The 12190-nt window shown below is 44.4% G+C and overlaps 2 protein-coding genes across 2 annotated transcripts; both read right to left on the bottom strand.

Moving 5' to 3' along the window:
• Nucleotides 1-356: 356 nt before the first annotated feature.
• LOC311103784 (E3 ubiquitin-protein ligase TRIM39-like) lies at nucleotides 357-7551 on the bottom strand. The gene is made up of 10 exons (XM_084145438.1): nucleotides 7442-7551; nucleotides 5250-5383; nucleotides 4883-5033; nucleotides 4300-4383; nucleotides 3390-3509; nucleotides 3033-3170; nucleotides 2143-2290; nucleotides 1887-1913; nucleotides 1410-1572; nucleotides 357-1062 (listed from the first exon to the last, which is right to left on the bottom strand). The coding sequence occupies exons 1-10, from the start codon at nucleotides 7448-7450 to the stop codon at nucleotides 678-680; spliced, it is 1359 nt and encodes a 452-aa protein (XP_084001564.1). The 5' UTR covers nucleotides 7451-7551; the 3' UTR covers nucleotides 357-677.
• Nucleotides 7552-9641: 2090 nt separating this feature from the next.
• Nucleotides 9642-11311, bottom strand: LOC311103269 (GTPase IMAP family member 9; the record flags this gene model as incomplete). Its single annotated transcript, XM_084144802.1, has 3 exons — nucleotides 9642-11088; nucleotides 11222-11266; nucleotides 11308-11311. 3 exons carry the CDS (start codon nucleotides 11309-11311, stop codon nucleotides 10100-10102), a joined length of 1038 nt encoding a protein of 345 aa, XP_084000928.1. The 3' UTR covers nucleotides 9642-10099.
• Nucleotides 11312-12190: the final 879 nt, after the last annotated feature.

Below are 12190 nucleotides of genomic sequence, written 5' to 3'. Positions count from 1 at the left end.
GCTGTTAGCCAGCTAGGTAGCCAGCTGTTAGCCAGCTGTTAGCCAGCTAGGTAGCCAGCTGTTAGCCAGCTGTTAGCCAGCTAGGTAGCCAGCTGTTAGCCAGCTGTTAGCCAGCTAGGTAGCCAGCTGTTAGCCAGCTGTTAGCCAGCTAGGTAGCCAGCTGTTAGCCAGCTGTTAGCCAGCTAGGTAGCCAGCTGTTAGCCAGCTAGGTAGCCAGCTGTTAGCCAGCTAGGTAGCCAGCTGTTAGCCAGCTAGGTAGCCAGCTGTTAGCCAGCTGTTAGCCAGCTGTTAGCCAGCTAGGTAGCATGACTGCGGCATGGATTATGAGATTACTCACATTAGTCATTCTAGAAGTAGAATGTATGTGAATAATTTACTTGATTTTTAAAATGATCCACAGAAATTAAAAATCAACACTTTGTAAAAAATATATATTAGAGGGTTCATTTATACTGTCAAAAATTATAATTCAAATAAATTATAGCATTACTATTGATTACCCAGCTAATTCCCTGATAATACAGATACTGCACTAACTCAACATAAGGAAGGAGGCAGGCTTATCCAACAGAAAATGCAGACATGAGAGAGGACTGAGTGGGCTTTATGAGACATCAGGCTACATAATGGAATTATTAAATGACTATATTCCAGGTGTGGGGGTTAAGTCGGGGGGCTCAAATGCTACAGAAGCTAGTAGTAATAACCAGAGGAGCGATATTCATGCCCCCATGTTGCCTCCCAGGACTAAAGAGCGGGTGTAGTCTATCAGTGAAGCTATCTGTAAATGTATGGATGTGAACTCCAGTCTCCGCGCAGTAGAAGGACACTCTGCCCTCCACGTAGTCCAGAAACACCCCCACCTTCCTGGGCTTCTGCTCCAGGCCCACGGGGGTGATGGTGGGGGAGGTGTTAGCTACGTACTGACCCCCGCTCTTTAGGCTCAGTGTCCAGAAGCCATTGGCTGGGCTGACTGTAAACTTCCCCTTCCTGTTGATGGACTGTCTGGCCACGCCCAGGTTCCACTCTAGCTTCTCTCCCACCTCCACCTCCCAGTAGGACCTGGAATGGAGTCAACAAAAGTCCAGTCCATGTGTTCATCATTACAAATTATGAACTTAGTATTAAAGTCCAGTCCATGTTTTCATCATTACAACTGATGAACTTAGTATTTAAGTCCAGTCCATGTTTTACTACAGCACTAGTTAAGCTAAAGAGCCAGGAGTGAATCCTAACTTCTACTTAAGTATGATCCCCGCAATAGTTTCAACAAATAAACTATATCAGACGGCCTGACCTCCGTTCTTAGAACCATAGATATATGATCATAGATCTTTATGATAATATAGATATATAGATATACAATGGTATTATATAGGCAAACAGTATAAAGAGGGACATTACAGTACCTGCCGCTGCTGAAGGACTCTCTGCCCAGGACGTTGGCCACGCGGTCAAACCTCTTGGGGTTGTCTGGGACCTCCTGGTGTTTGTCTGTGTGTCGCACCTGTTTCCGGTCGTCTGAGACAGAGAGGGAGGCGTGGGCCGTCTTGGGACTCAGGGAGATGTCTACTAGGGTAGAGGGAGGAAAGAGAAACCTATTAGTGCCATGGCAACAGCAAACTCACCTTGGTAAAACAAGTATTTTAAGAACTGCAAAAAAGACATCTTATGGCGTAGCTAATTATTTGGGCAGGTGGAGACATACCTGCAACTATCAGGAAATAAGACTTTTCCACACTTTTACAGTGTTAGTTCCATCAGCTGTTGTACAATATGATATAAAACACATGCAAAACAGAATTTTGACTGCACTGGGCCTTTAAGAACAGCAAAAAAGACACATCTTATGGCATATCTAACTCTTTGGGCAGGCGGAGACATACCTGTGTATTTCTGTATTTTCTTCAGCTCTGCAAAAGATAACAGTTCCAGTAAGAATCCTTCCCAGACAAACAGGTCTGACATTTCATTCACCCAAAATATCTACAGTAGAAGAACACTGTAATCATGTATCAGATGCTGACAGACGTCTAATCAACACAAAACATGTAGGCTACTAAAGTGTTGAGGGTGGATGTAGAACTGTAAAAGATGTATCCAGTATTATATGAAAGATAGTATCCGTAGCGTAATACTGACCAGCTTTAGAGAGTCTGTTGAGCTCTCCCTTGACCATGTCCATCAGGTCTGACACTGCTCTCCTGGTCACGCCCATGCAGGGGTCTGTCTCCATGGTAACCTTGGACCAGTCCCTCCTCTCAGAGTAACCCAGGGTGGAAGTGGTGCTCTGCAACGTTCATAGAGGACAAACAAACAAACACTGTCATATTTGAAGATGAAATATAGGCAGTCGGGGTACTAAGTTAAGGGTTCAAGCATTTTCTTCTGTGGCCATGATAGAAACTGTTAAGAAACTCTGTTTTTCAAACTCTTTTTGGAAGTGACGACATGAGGAAGCAAAGGTCAGCGTGCAGTCGTAGTTTGGGTCCTGGATTCTGATTGGCTGAAAGCCAGAGGTATATCAGACATTATAAACTGGGTGGTTCAAGCCCTGAATGCTGATTGGCTGAAAGCCGTGGTATATCAGACATTATAAACTGGGTGGTTCGAGCCCTGAATGCTGATTGGCTGAAAGCCGTGGTATATCAGACCGTGTACCACGGGTATGACAAAATATTTATTTTTACTGTTCTAATTACGTTGGTAACCAGTTTATAATAGCAGTAAGGCACCTCAGGGGTTTGTGGTATATGGCCAATATACCACGGCTAAGGGCTGTATCCAGGCTGTACTAAGCGTTGCGTCGTGCGTAAGAACAGCCCTTAGCTCTGGTATATTGGCTATATACCACACCCCCTTGGGCCTTATTACTTAAGTATATGCTTACCGCACTGGGGAGAAGTTTCCCCTAGGTATAGATCTAGGATCAGCTTCCCCTCCCCAATCTTAACCTTAACCATTAGTTGGGGAAAATGCAAAACTGACCCAAGACTAGCGTCTAGGGCGACTTCACCCTACTCCATGCTTACCACAGCAACAGTCTTCTTACCACCACCACATAGCTCATCATGGCTCTGCTGAGAATGAGAAGGCCCCAGTTCAGTGTCTCCATTCCTCAGCTGTTTAATCTCCTGTTCCAACTCCTTCACCCGCTTCTCAACAATCCTCTAAAGAAACACACAGACATTGTTACATTTGGTATATTGATAACCACAGTGCATTTCTGTCATAAGGTGGTGGATGAGGTGAGTTTTCCCCTTACTATGTAAAGCGCTTTGAGTACCTCAGTTGGTTGAAAGGTGCTAAATAAATCCAATCCATTATAATTTTTTATTCTAAGTTAATAAGTTCATAAATAAATAATAGTATTGCTGTACATTACAGACCTCCTCCTCCCCCTCTCTCTCCTCGATGGCTGTCACCACGGCCTTGTGACTCTTCTCCATGGAACTCACCAGGGCAGAGAACACCTTCTGGCTCTCACGCACCTCCCACAGACACGAGTTCTGATTGGACAGAAAGACGTGTCAATATCTCAGACGTGAGTTCTAATTGGACTAGAGACTGTCAATATCTCAGACATAAGTTCTGATTGGATAAAATACATGTCTGTATCTCACATCACTTTAAGATGAAAAGGTGTGATTGGACAATACATGTATGTGGTAAATGTGGTGGATTTGTCTAACTCATCTAGATCTACATAAGGACATGGGGTGTAGGCCAGGGCTCTCTAACCCTGTACCTGGAGAGCTACCGTCCTGTAGGCCAGGGCTCTCTAACCCTGTACCTGGAGAGCTACCGTCCTGTAGGCCAGGGCTCTCCAACCCTGTACCTGGAGAGCTACCATCCTGTAGGCCAGGGCTCTCTAACCCTGTACCGTCCTGTAGGCCAGGGCTCTCTAACCCTGTACCTGGAGAGCTACCGTCCTGTAGGCCAGGGCTCTCTAACCCTGTACCTGGAGAGATACCGTCCTGTAGGCCAGGGCTCTCCAACCCTGTACCTGGAGAGATACCGTCCTGTAGGCCAGGGCTCTCCAACCCTGTACCTGGAGAGATACCGTCCTGTAGGCCAGGGCTCTCCAACCCTGTACCTGGAGAGATACCGTCCTGTAAGTTTTCGCTACAACCCTAATCTAGGGCACCAGATTCTAATAATTAGCTGGTTGATAAACTGAATTAGGTTAGTTACAACTGGGGTTGGAGTGAAAACCTACAGGAAGGAAGCTCTCCAGGATACAGTGTTGGAGAGCCCCCGGTGTTAGGGGCTAGGGGTCAATGTGGGATTGGGACTCACTTTGAGGAGCTGCAGGGAGTGTCTGAGTCTGTCGACTTTCTGCAGTCTCTCCTGGATCATCTGGTCAATGTCTACAACCTGTGGCTGCAGAAGAGGATTACACCAAGGTATCATGACATCAAGAGATCTGTTAGTTATACCAAAAAGTTTGTAGTAACTTGACAAGGAATGCCCACACGCATTTCAAAAATACTTTCCTTTACTTTCAACCCAATAAATAAAAGGTGTACAAACGGTACAAAAACAGCAGAACGATACAGCCCACTCAACCTGTGGTAGAGTCACATTGTACAGATCTGACTCTTGGTGATGACATCATAAAAGGGGAAAGGTCACGGTCAATGCCAATAATAACCATGCCCACATGAATAGCAATCATACTATACTGCAGGTAAGTACAACACATATTCAATGTAATTATTTATATACTGTCCACACTATAACACTCTTAATGTCACAAGATGTCGTACTAAGATACAAGATGTTGTACAAGGTGTTGTACACAAGATGTTGTACTAAGATACAAGATGTTGTACACAAGATGTACTAAGATACAAGATGTTGTACTAAGGTCACTGGGTACCGTGTCGTGGCTCTCCTCAGGGCTCTCTGGCCTCGTCTTCCTGTAGTTGTCAGAGACGTCAGCCAGGATGCGGTTGACACTAAGGTCTGGCCTGGTATGGAACAACCTCTTACAGAGGGGACAGTAGTCCGAACGGTGCCGGGTCCAGTACCTGTAAAGATCCAGTCCATGTTTTCATCATGCTGATAACTAATAAACTCATTAATCCATTCCATGTTTTACTCATGCACTAGTTGAGCTACAGAGGCAGTGAACAACAATGTATGTATCCTCTGCAATGCTTTCAATAAAGTTCAGCGAACAATATCAGATGCCCCGACCTCCATTTTTATAATCATAAGATAATACAACTTAAAGAGGGACGTACCCACACAGGCAGGCCTGACAGAAGCTGTGGCCACATGGAGTGGTCACGGGACTGCTGAAGATGTCCTTACACAGCGGACACAGGAAGTGCCTCTCAGAGAGCAGGCTGATGGTAGAGATGGTCGATGCCATGCCCTGGAAGGACGACATAGAAATCAATCTCTGAACACCTTCATGTTCTTGTCACGTAATACTTCCATTTGATAGGCCAGACACAGTTCACTGGTACAGCTTCGTTACCAGTTATCGAAGGTTTCCCAATTCTGTGTTTTCAATGGAAGAAGAGCGTGCATTAAAAGCCACAGTATTCACTCGCTTCATGGTCAAACTTAATCAACTAGTCAAAGTGAAAAAGTTGGGTTACAGTGCATTCGGAAAGTATTCAGACCCCTTTACTTTTTCCACATTTTGTTAGGTTACAATCTTATTCTAAAATGGATTAAATTGTCCCCCCCCCCCCTCAGCAATACCCCATAATGATGAAGCAAAAACAGGTTGTAAGGAATTTTTGCAATCTTTATTTATTCCAATTTAGAATAAGGCTGTAACGTAACAAAATGTGGAAAAAGTCAAGGGGTCTTAATACTTTCCGAAGGCACTGTAAGTGACTGTTCTCTCTCAGCAGGGAGGAAAATGCTCTTGTAATACAATCATACTTTCCAAGGTGAAATGACAGACTGATTCATTCAACAACCTTTCCCATATGATTCATTCAATAACCTTTCCCATTTCATTCATTCAATAACCTTTCCCATTTGATAAATCCAATAACCTTTCCCATTTGATAAATCCAATAACCTTTCCCATTTCATTCATTCAATAACCTTTCCCATTTGATAAATCCAATAACCTTTCCCATTTCATTCATTCAATAACCTTTCCCATTTGATAAATCCAATAACCTTTCCCATTTCATTCATTCAATAACCTTTCCCATTTCATTCATTCAATAACCTTTCCCATTTGATTCATTCAATAACCTTTCCCATTTCATTCATTCAATAACCTTTCCCATTTCATTCATTCAATAACCTTTCCCATTTGATAAATTCAATAACCTTTCCCATTTGATTCATTCAATAACCTTTCCCATTTGATTCATTCAATAACCTTTCCCATTTGATTCATTCAATAACCTTTCCCATTTGATTCATTCAATAACCTTTCCCATTTGATTCATTCAATAACCTTTCCCATTTGCTGACAAATAACAAACGGAAGAGGACACAGGTTTATAAAACTCATATAAACCCAAGGACACCGGAGGGCTGTTGAAGTGACGATGTTAACACTGACTAGAGGGAACATATTTTGTCTTAAATACAGTGTACGTCCCAAATGGCACCCTATTCCCTATTAGCCCTGGGTCAAAAGTAGTGCACTATGAAGGGAATAAGGTACCATTTGGGATAAAACCACATGCGGTATAGGAGAGGAAGCCATTAAGACTCGGTGCAGCCAACAGACTCCGACCAAAAAGCTATGACTTCATGTCCTTGACATCACTGCAGCAAGCGGAGTCACGTTCCAGCTTTATCCAATCGGATTGGACAAAAGACAGGATGTGAAGATTCTCAAAGGAAGTGGAATTGTTATGAACTCCATGGTCGACTTGTGTATGGATATGGCACTATTGGAACTCTTTCAGGTCACAGATTCACCTGAAATCGCAAATCATGTTTCTGTGTGTGTCTCATAGCCTAGTTAGTTATGTGATCATCTGTGTCATTCAAATAAAATTGTGTGCGTGCGTGCATGTGGTTCTATCTCTGTCTGTCTGTCTCTGTCTGTGTCTGTGTGTTGGAGAGAGACAGAGAGAGCGTAAAATTCCTTGGTATGTAGTAGAACAGGTAGCGCCAGATATTCTGTTACATAATCAAGGAACCACCACTCAATACCAGCATGAGCTCTGCAAGCTATTATTCTCACTAGACTCATAACTGTTTGTTTTAACTCAAAGTGAAATTGCATTTTTTTCCCCTTTTCCCTGTTATAAACAAATAGTATAGTACCTATAAAGTTGTGACTTCCTGAACTGAGAAAAGTGACGTCCTGACCTGAGCAGTCGTAAACATGTTAAAAAGAAAATGGATGTTTCACATACTGTTCTGAACAGAGAGCCGACATCCTGACAAGGAGGATAGAATAGAATAGAATAAACTTTATTGTTCCCAAGCTGTGTTCAATATTTACCTGTCCCATTCGTTCCTGGCCAGGTACTTCGGTCGCTGGTCAGCCTGTCTCTCTCTTCCTGTATTCAGAGGCCAGGTGACAGGTGAGTTCCTAGAAAAGGTACTGTGGGTGGGGTTTAATCCAGGTGTGTTCAGTCAGGTGTTTGCTTTGGGAGGTGGCTGTAACCTTAGACATTGACTACGTCCAAATTATCTCTCCTTCCTCCTGAAGTGTGCACTTCTTCACTACTCCCCACAAATGTAAAAGCATTTGATTGGTGGAGCCATGGACTATAAGCTAGTTTCCATTCATTTCAAATAAGTGTAATGTGAAGTGAACAAGTGCACACTACGGGAGAAGGAAGAGATTAGAGGAAAGCAACCCAGGGCAGTCTCAGGTAAGGGCCCACCCTGAGTGTTAGATCTGCCAAACAGCAGAACCGGCCCTGCAGTACCTCTGGTCCAGGGTGTTAGAGCAGCCAAAAAGCAGAACCAGGCCCTGCAGTACCTCTGGTCCAGGGTGTTAGAGGAGCCAAACAGCAGAACCAGGCCCTGCAGTACCTCTGGTCCAGGGTGTTAGAGCAGCCAAACAGCAGAACCAGGCCCTCCAGTAGCTCTGGTCCAGGGTGTTAGAGCTGACAAACAGCAGAACCAGGCCCTGCAGAAGCTCTGGTCCAGGGTGTTAGAGCAGCCAAACAGCAGAACCAGGCCCTGCAGTACCTCTGGTCCAGGGTGTTAGAGCAGCCAAACAGCAGAACCAGGCCCTGCAGTACCTCTGGTCCAGGGTGTTAGAGCAGCCAAACAGCAGAACCAGGCCCTGCAGTAGCTCTGGTCCAGGGTGTTATTGCAGCCAAACAGCAGAACCAGGCCCTGCAGTACCTCTGGTCCAGGATGTTAGAGCAGCCAAAAAGCAGAACCAGGCCCTGCAGTACCTCTGGTCCAGGGTGTTAGAGCAGCCAAACAGCAGAACCAGGTCCTGCAGTACCTCTGGTCCAGGGTGTTAGAGCAGCCAAACAGCAGAACCAGGCCCTGCAGTACCTCTGGTCCAGGGTGTTAGAGCTGCCAAACAGCTATACAAACAGAGATATGTGAGTGAGAGAGATGCGAGTGCGAGAGAGAGAGAGATGCGAGTGAGAGAGAGAGAGAGAGAGAGAGAGAGAGAGAGAGTGAGAGAGAGAGGGAGAGAGAGAGAGAGAGAGAGAGAAAGAGAGAGAGAGAGATGAGAGAAGGGAGGGAGGGGTACTGTACAGTACAGTATCAGTGGGTTCTGCAGCCAGAGATCCAGTAGTCATCGTGGAAGGCTGGACACCAGAGCCCTGCTAGAGAGGATTTGTGCAGGAGTGTAGGAGTTTAGCTGTGTAGCCGTGAAGGAGTGCAGGAGTTTAGCTGTGTAGCCGCGAAGGAGTGCAGGAGTTTAGCTGTGTAGCCGTGAAGGAGTGCAGGAGTTTAGCTGTGTAGCCGTGAAGGAGTGCAGGAGTTTAGCTGTGTAGCCGTGAAGGAGTGTAGGAGTTTAGCTGTGTAGCCGTGAAGGAGAGTAGGAGTTTAGCTGTGTAGCCGTGAAGGAGTGTAGGAGTTTAGCTGTGTAGCCGTGAAGGAGTGCAGGAGTTTAGCTGTGTAGCCGTGAAGGAGTGCAGGAGTTTAGCTGTGTAGCCGTGAAGGAGTGTAGGAGTTTAGCTGTGTAGCCGTGAAGGAGTGCAGGAGTTTAGCTGTGTAGCCGTGAAGGAGAGTAGGAGTTTAGCTGTGTAGCCGTGAAGGAGTGTAGGAGTTTAGCTGTGTAGCCGTGAAGGAGTGTAGGAGTTTAGCTGTGTAGCCGTGAAGGAGTGCAGGAGTTTAGCTGTGTAGCCGTGAAGGAGTGTAGGAGTTTAGCTGTGTAGCCGTGAAGGAGTGTAGGAGTTTAGCTGTGTAGCCGTGAAGGAGTGCAGGAGTTTAGCTGTGTAGCCGTGAAGGAGTGCAGGAGTTTAGCTGTGTAGCCGTGAAGGAGTGCAGGAGTTTAGCTGTGTAGCCGTGAAGGAGTGTAGGAGGGACGGCTGGTGGAAAGATTAAGTGGAATGTTTTTGAGATGGAAGTGTTGAAGCTGAAAGAGCAAGTTAACCCAGGGAGACAGACGGGTCTCTCCTGACTGAGACTGTTCAGTATGCAATGGAAGATCAGATCTGTGCTTTAACACAATAAATATACCACAGGGAAACAAAACAGGGATTTATTTTCAAAATCTGGTCATTTATCAGGCACAATAGAGACTCCTACACCAGAAGTTATATAAAAAATAAGAACTATGTTCTTTCAAAAATGGATTTATATTGTATATTTACATTTACTTATTTAAATGTACACAGATTTATTGGGAATTCCAAAGACACCAAAAACAACAATACATTTAGAATGTTCATCGTTAAAGCAGCTCACTTTATCCATAATTACATATTTCAAGAATGAATCTGTGTAAAATAATCTACTAATACCATAACGAGATCATCAATCAAAAATAAACAACGTCTATTATCTAGAAAACATACATCTCTGAATATTTCTCACTGACAAATAAGTGTAATTACTGATCTGATTGGCCTCAGACCTCTACAAATCTGACAGTGGTGTTAAACTCTGCAGGAACGTCATCAATATGACATTCACAATCTGTTAAACTGTGCAATGCATCTTCAATGAAGGCACCATTGTCTCAACGTCTATTAATTTGTTCAGCAGCGTTTGTGACGTAACCCCATGCCTCTCTGGCAGCACCTCCTACGACACCCCCAACAACGGCACCTATAACAGCTCCCACCGCCATTCCCTCAAACCCCATGACTGCTCCACATAAAGCGCCTACAGCTGCACCTTTACCTACTGCGGCAGCATAGTCAACTGCTCTGAGAGTAAATCCTAGTATCTCTGAAATCTTCCTCTCAGCCTTCTCTCGGTTCTCTACTCTTATCGCTGTCTCAAACTGCAGCAGCTCCTTTTCAAGACCTTCACCTGTGTGCCTGCTCTCCAGCTCCTTCCACTTTGTCAGCATCTCCTTCTCTCTCGCTTTCATCATGAAACGCTCCTCTTTCTGGATTCTCTCCTCTGCTTCCTCGTATTGGTGATTGGAGTAGAATCTGCCTGCGTTTTCCCTCACCATGTTGTCCATCTTCTCCAGGAGCTGTCTGGAAACCTTCTCATCTCTCCGGGCCTTTCTCTCATTGAAGAGGTGATACCTTTGGCCACACTTCTCAATGAGCTCCCTGAAGTCTCTGATAGTCTTGACTCTCTCCTCAAGAGCTGAATCCTCCTTCTCCCCTTCGTGGCACACCACAACCATCATGTGGTTCAAGATGCTGTCCCCAAAATGCTTTGTGACGAGTTGCAGGATGCGCACGGCACCTGGTGAGATGTTGCTCAGGTCTAATGCAAAGAGGACGGCGTAGGGACCAGGAGAGGACATACACACAGACCTCTTGAACACCCTGTTCAGCTCTTTCTCTGATGCCTCACACTCAGAGAGGTTTGGGGTGTTGACCACAGCTAGTTTTCTATCGAACGCTTCGCTCCTGTGTCTCTGACTCTCTGCAATCCTGCAGACCTCATCATCGAACACATCTGTCCCCAGAATGGAGTTTGTCAGAGAAAATTGATTGCGACCACTTCTCCCAAAGACAAGGACTCTGAACTCTGCATCACCTGACACTGACAAACAAACACACACAAAACCAACAGTCAACAAAAGTACACAATTAGATCAACATGCACCGTTCTCTTGGCCATCACAATTATTTATTTATGTACAGATGAATACAAAATTACAATCCATAGAACTCACAATAAGGGGGCTCATCAATGCTCCTCCTCCTTTTCGGCTTAGAACCTATGAAAACATGCTAAGTTATAGGCCTACTAAATATATACCCATATCCCTTCCTGATACACGATACAATATACTTTATTGTCAATTTCCATGGAAAATACATTTAGAGAAGTCAGCATACAAATGCACAAACACAACACACTGTAATACACAGTTTAATGCAGTATAATACCTATATACTACATACAGGCCTATTCAGCAATAACAATGGCAATATCCCACTGGGCACACACTGGTTGAATCAACGTGAAATTACATTGAACCAAGGTGGAATAGACGTTGAATTGACATCTGTGCCCAGTGGGACGCAACAATGTATCAAATAGTGAATGATACTCACTCTTGTTGGATGCCATTTAATCTCCTTTATCCTCATAACTCTGCATCTTAACCTATTAAAACAACAATGTGTAAATGGTTAATGTGGAGGAAAGTAGTAGCCTGATGATGGGTGTGGTCAGAAAGTATTTGATGGGTGTGGTCAGAACGTATTTGATGGGTGTGGTCAGAACGTATTTGATGGGTGTGGTCAGAACGTATTTGATGGGTGTGGTCAGAACGTATTTGATGGGTGTGGTCAGAACGTATTTGATGGGTGTGGTCAGAACGTATTTGTATTTCTCATAAGACTTTGGGTTCAGGCCTATCAGGCCTTGATGCACCGCCTTGTACAGTTACATGGAAACAATCACAAGTACTTCACTGAATAAGAAAACAAAAAAACATGACGTATAACAATATACATAGGATATTTATAATCGAGAAGACAGGAATATTCAACCAATAGAAATAACAGTTTTACCGCTGGAATCATGTACATCCATTCCTTAGGGAATTTGCCGACTGAATTTCTGTCGACGATGTCGTTGGGTCTTGTACTCCGAAACTTTATTTATTCACACGTGCTAAAATAACAAACGATAT

This window comes from Coregonus lavaretus (assembly GCF_964263955.1).
Source record: "Coregonus lavaretus genome assembly, chromosome: 28".
Taxonomy (NCBI): domain Eukaryota; kingdom Metazoa; phylum Chordata; class Actinopteri; order Salmoniformes; family Salmonidae; genus Coregonus; species Coregonus lavaretus.
Note: the sequence above shows the minus strand (reverse complement) of the source record. Positions and strands in the feature narration are given on the sequence as shown.

Bases quoted from the DNA above. Each gene is read 5' to 3' on its own strand.
- LOC311103784 (XM_084145438.1), bottom strand. The intron at 3,171-3,389 runs GTCTGTAATGTA...GTGTTTCTTTAG, and splicing joins AGAGAGAGGGGGAGGAGGAG to AGGATTGTTGAGAAGCGGGT. The intron at 1,063-1,409 runs GTACTGTAATGT...ACTCCATTCCAG, and splicing joins GAGTCCTTCAGCAGCGGCAG to GTCCTACTGGGAGGTGGAGG.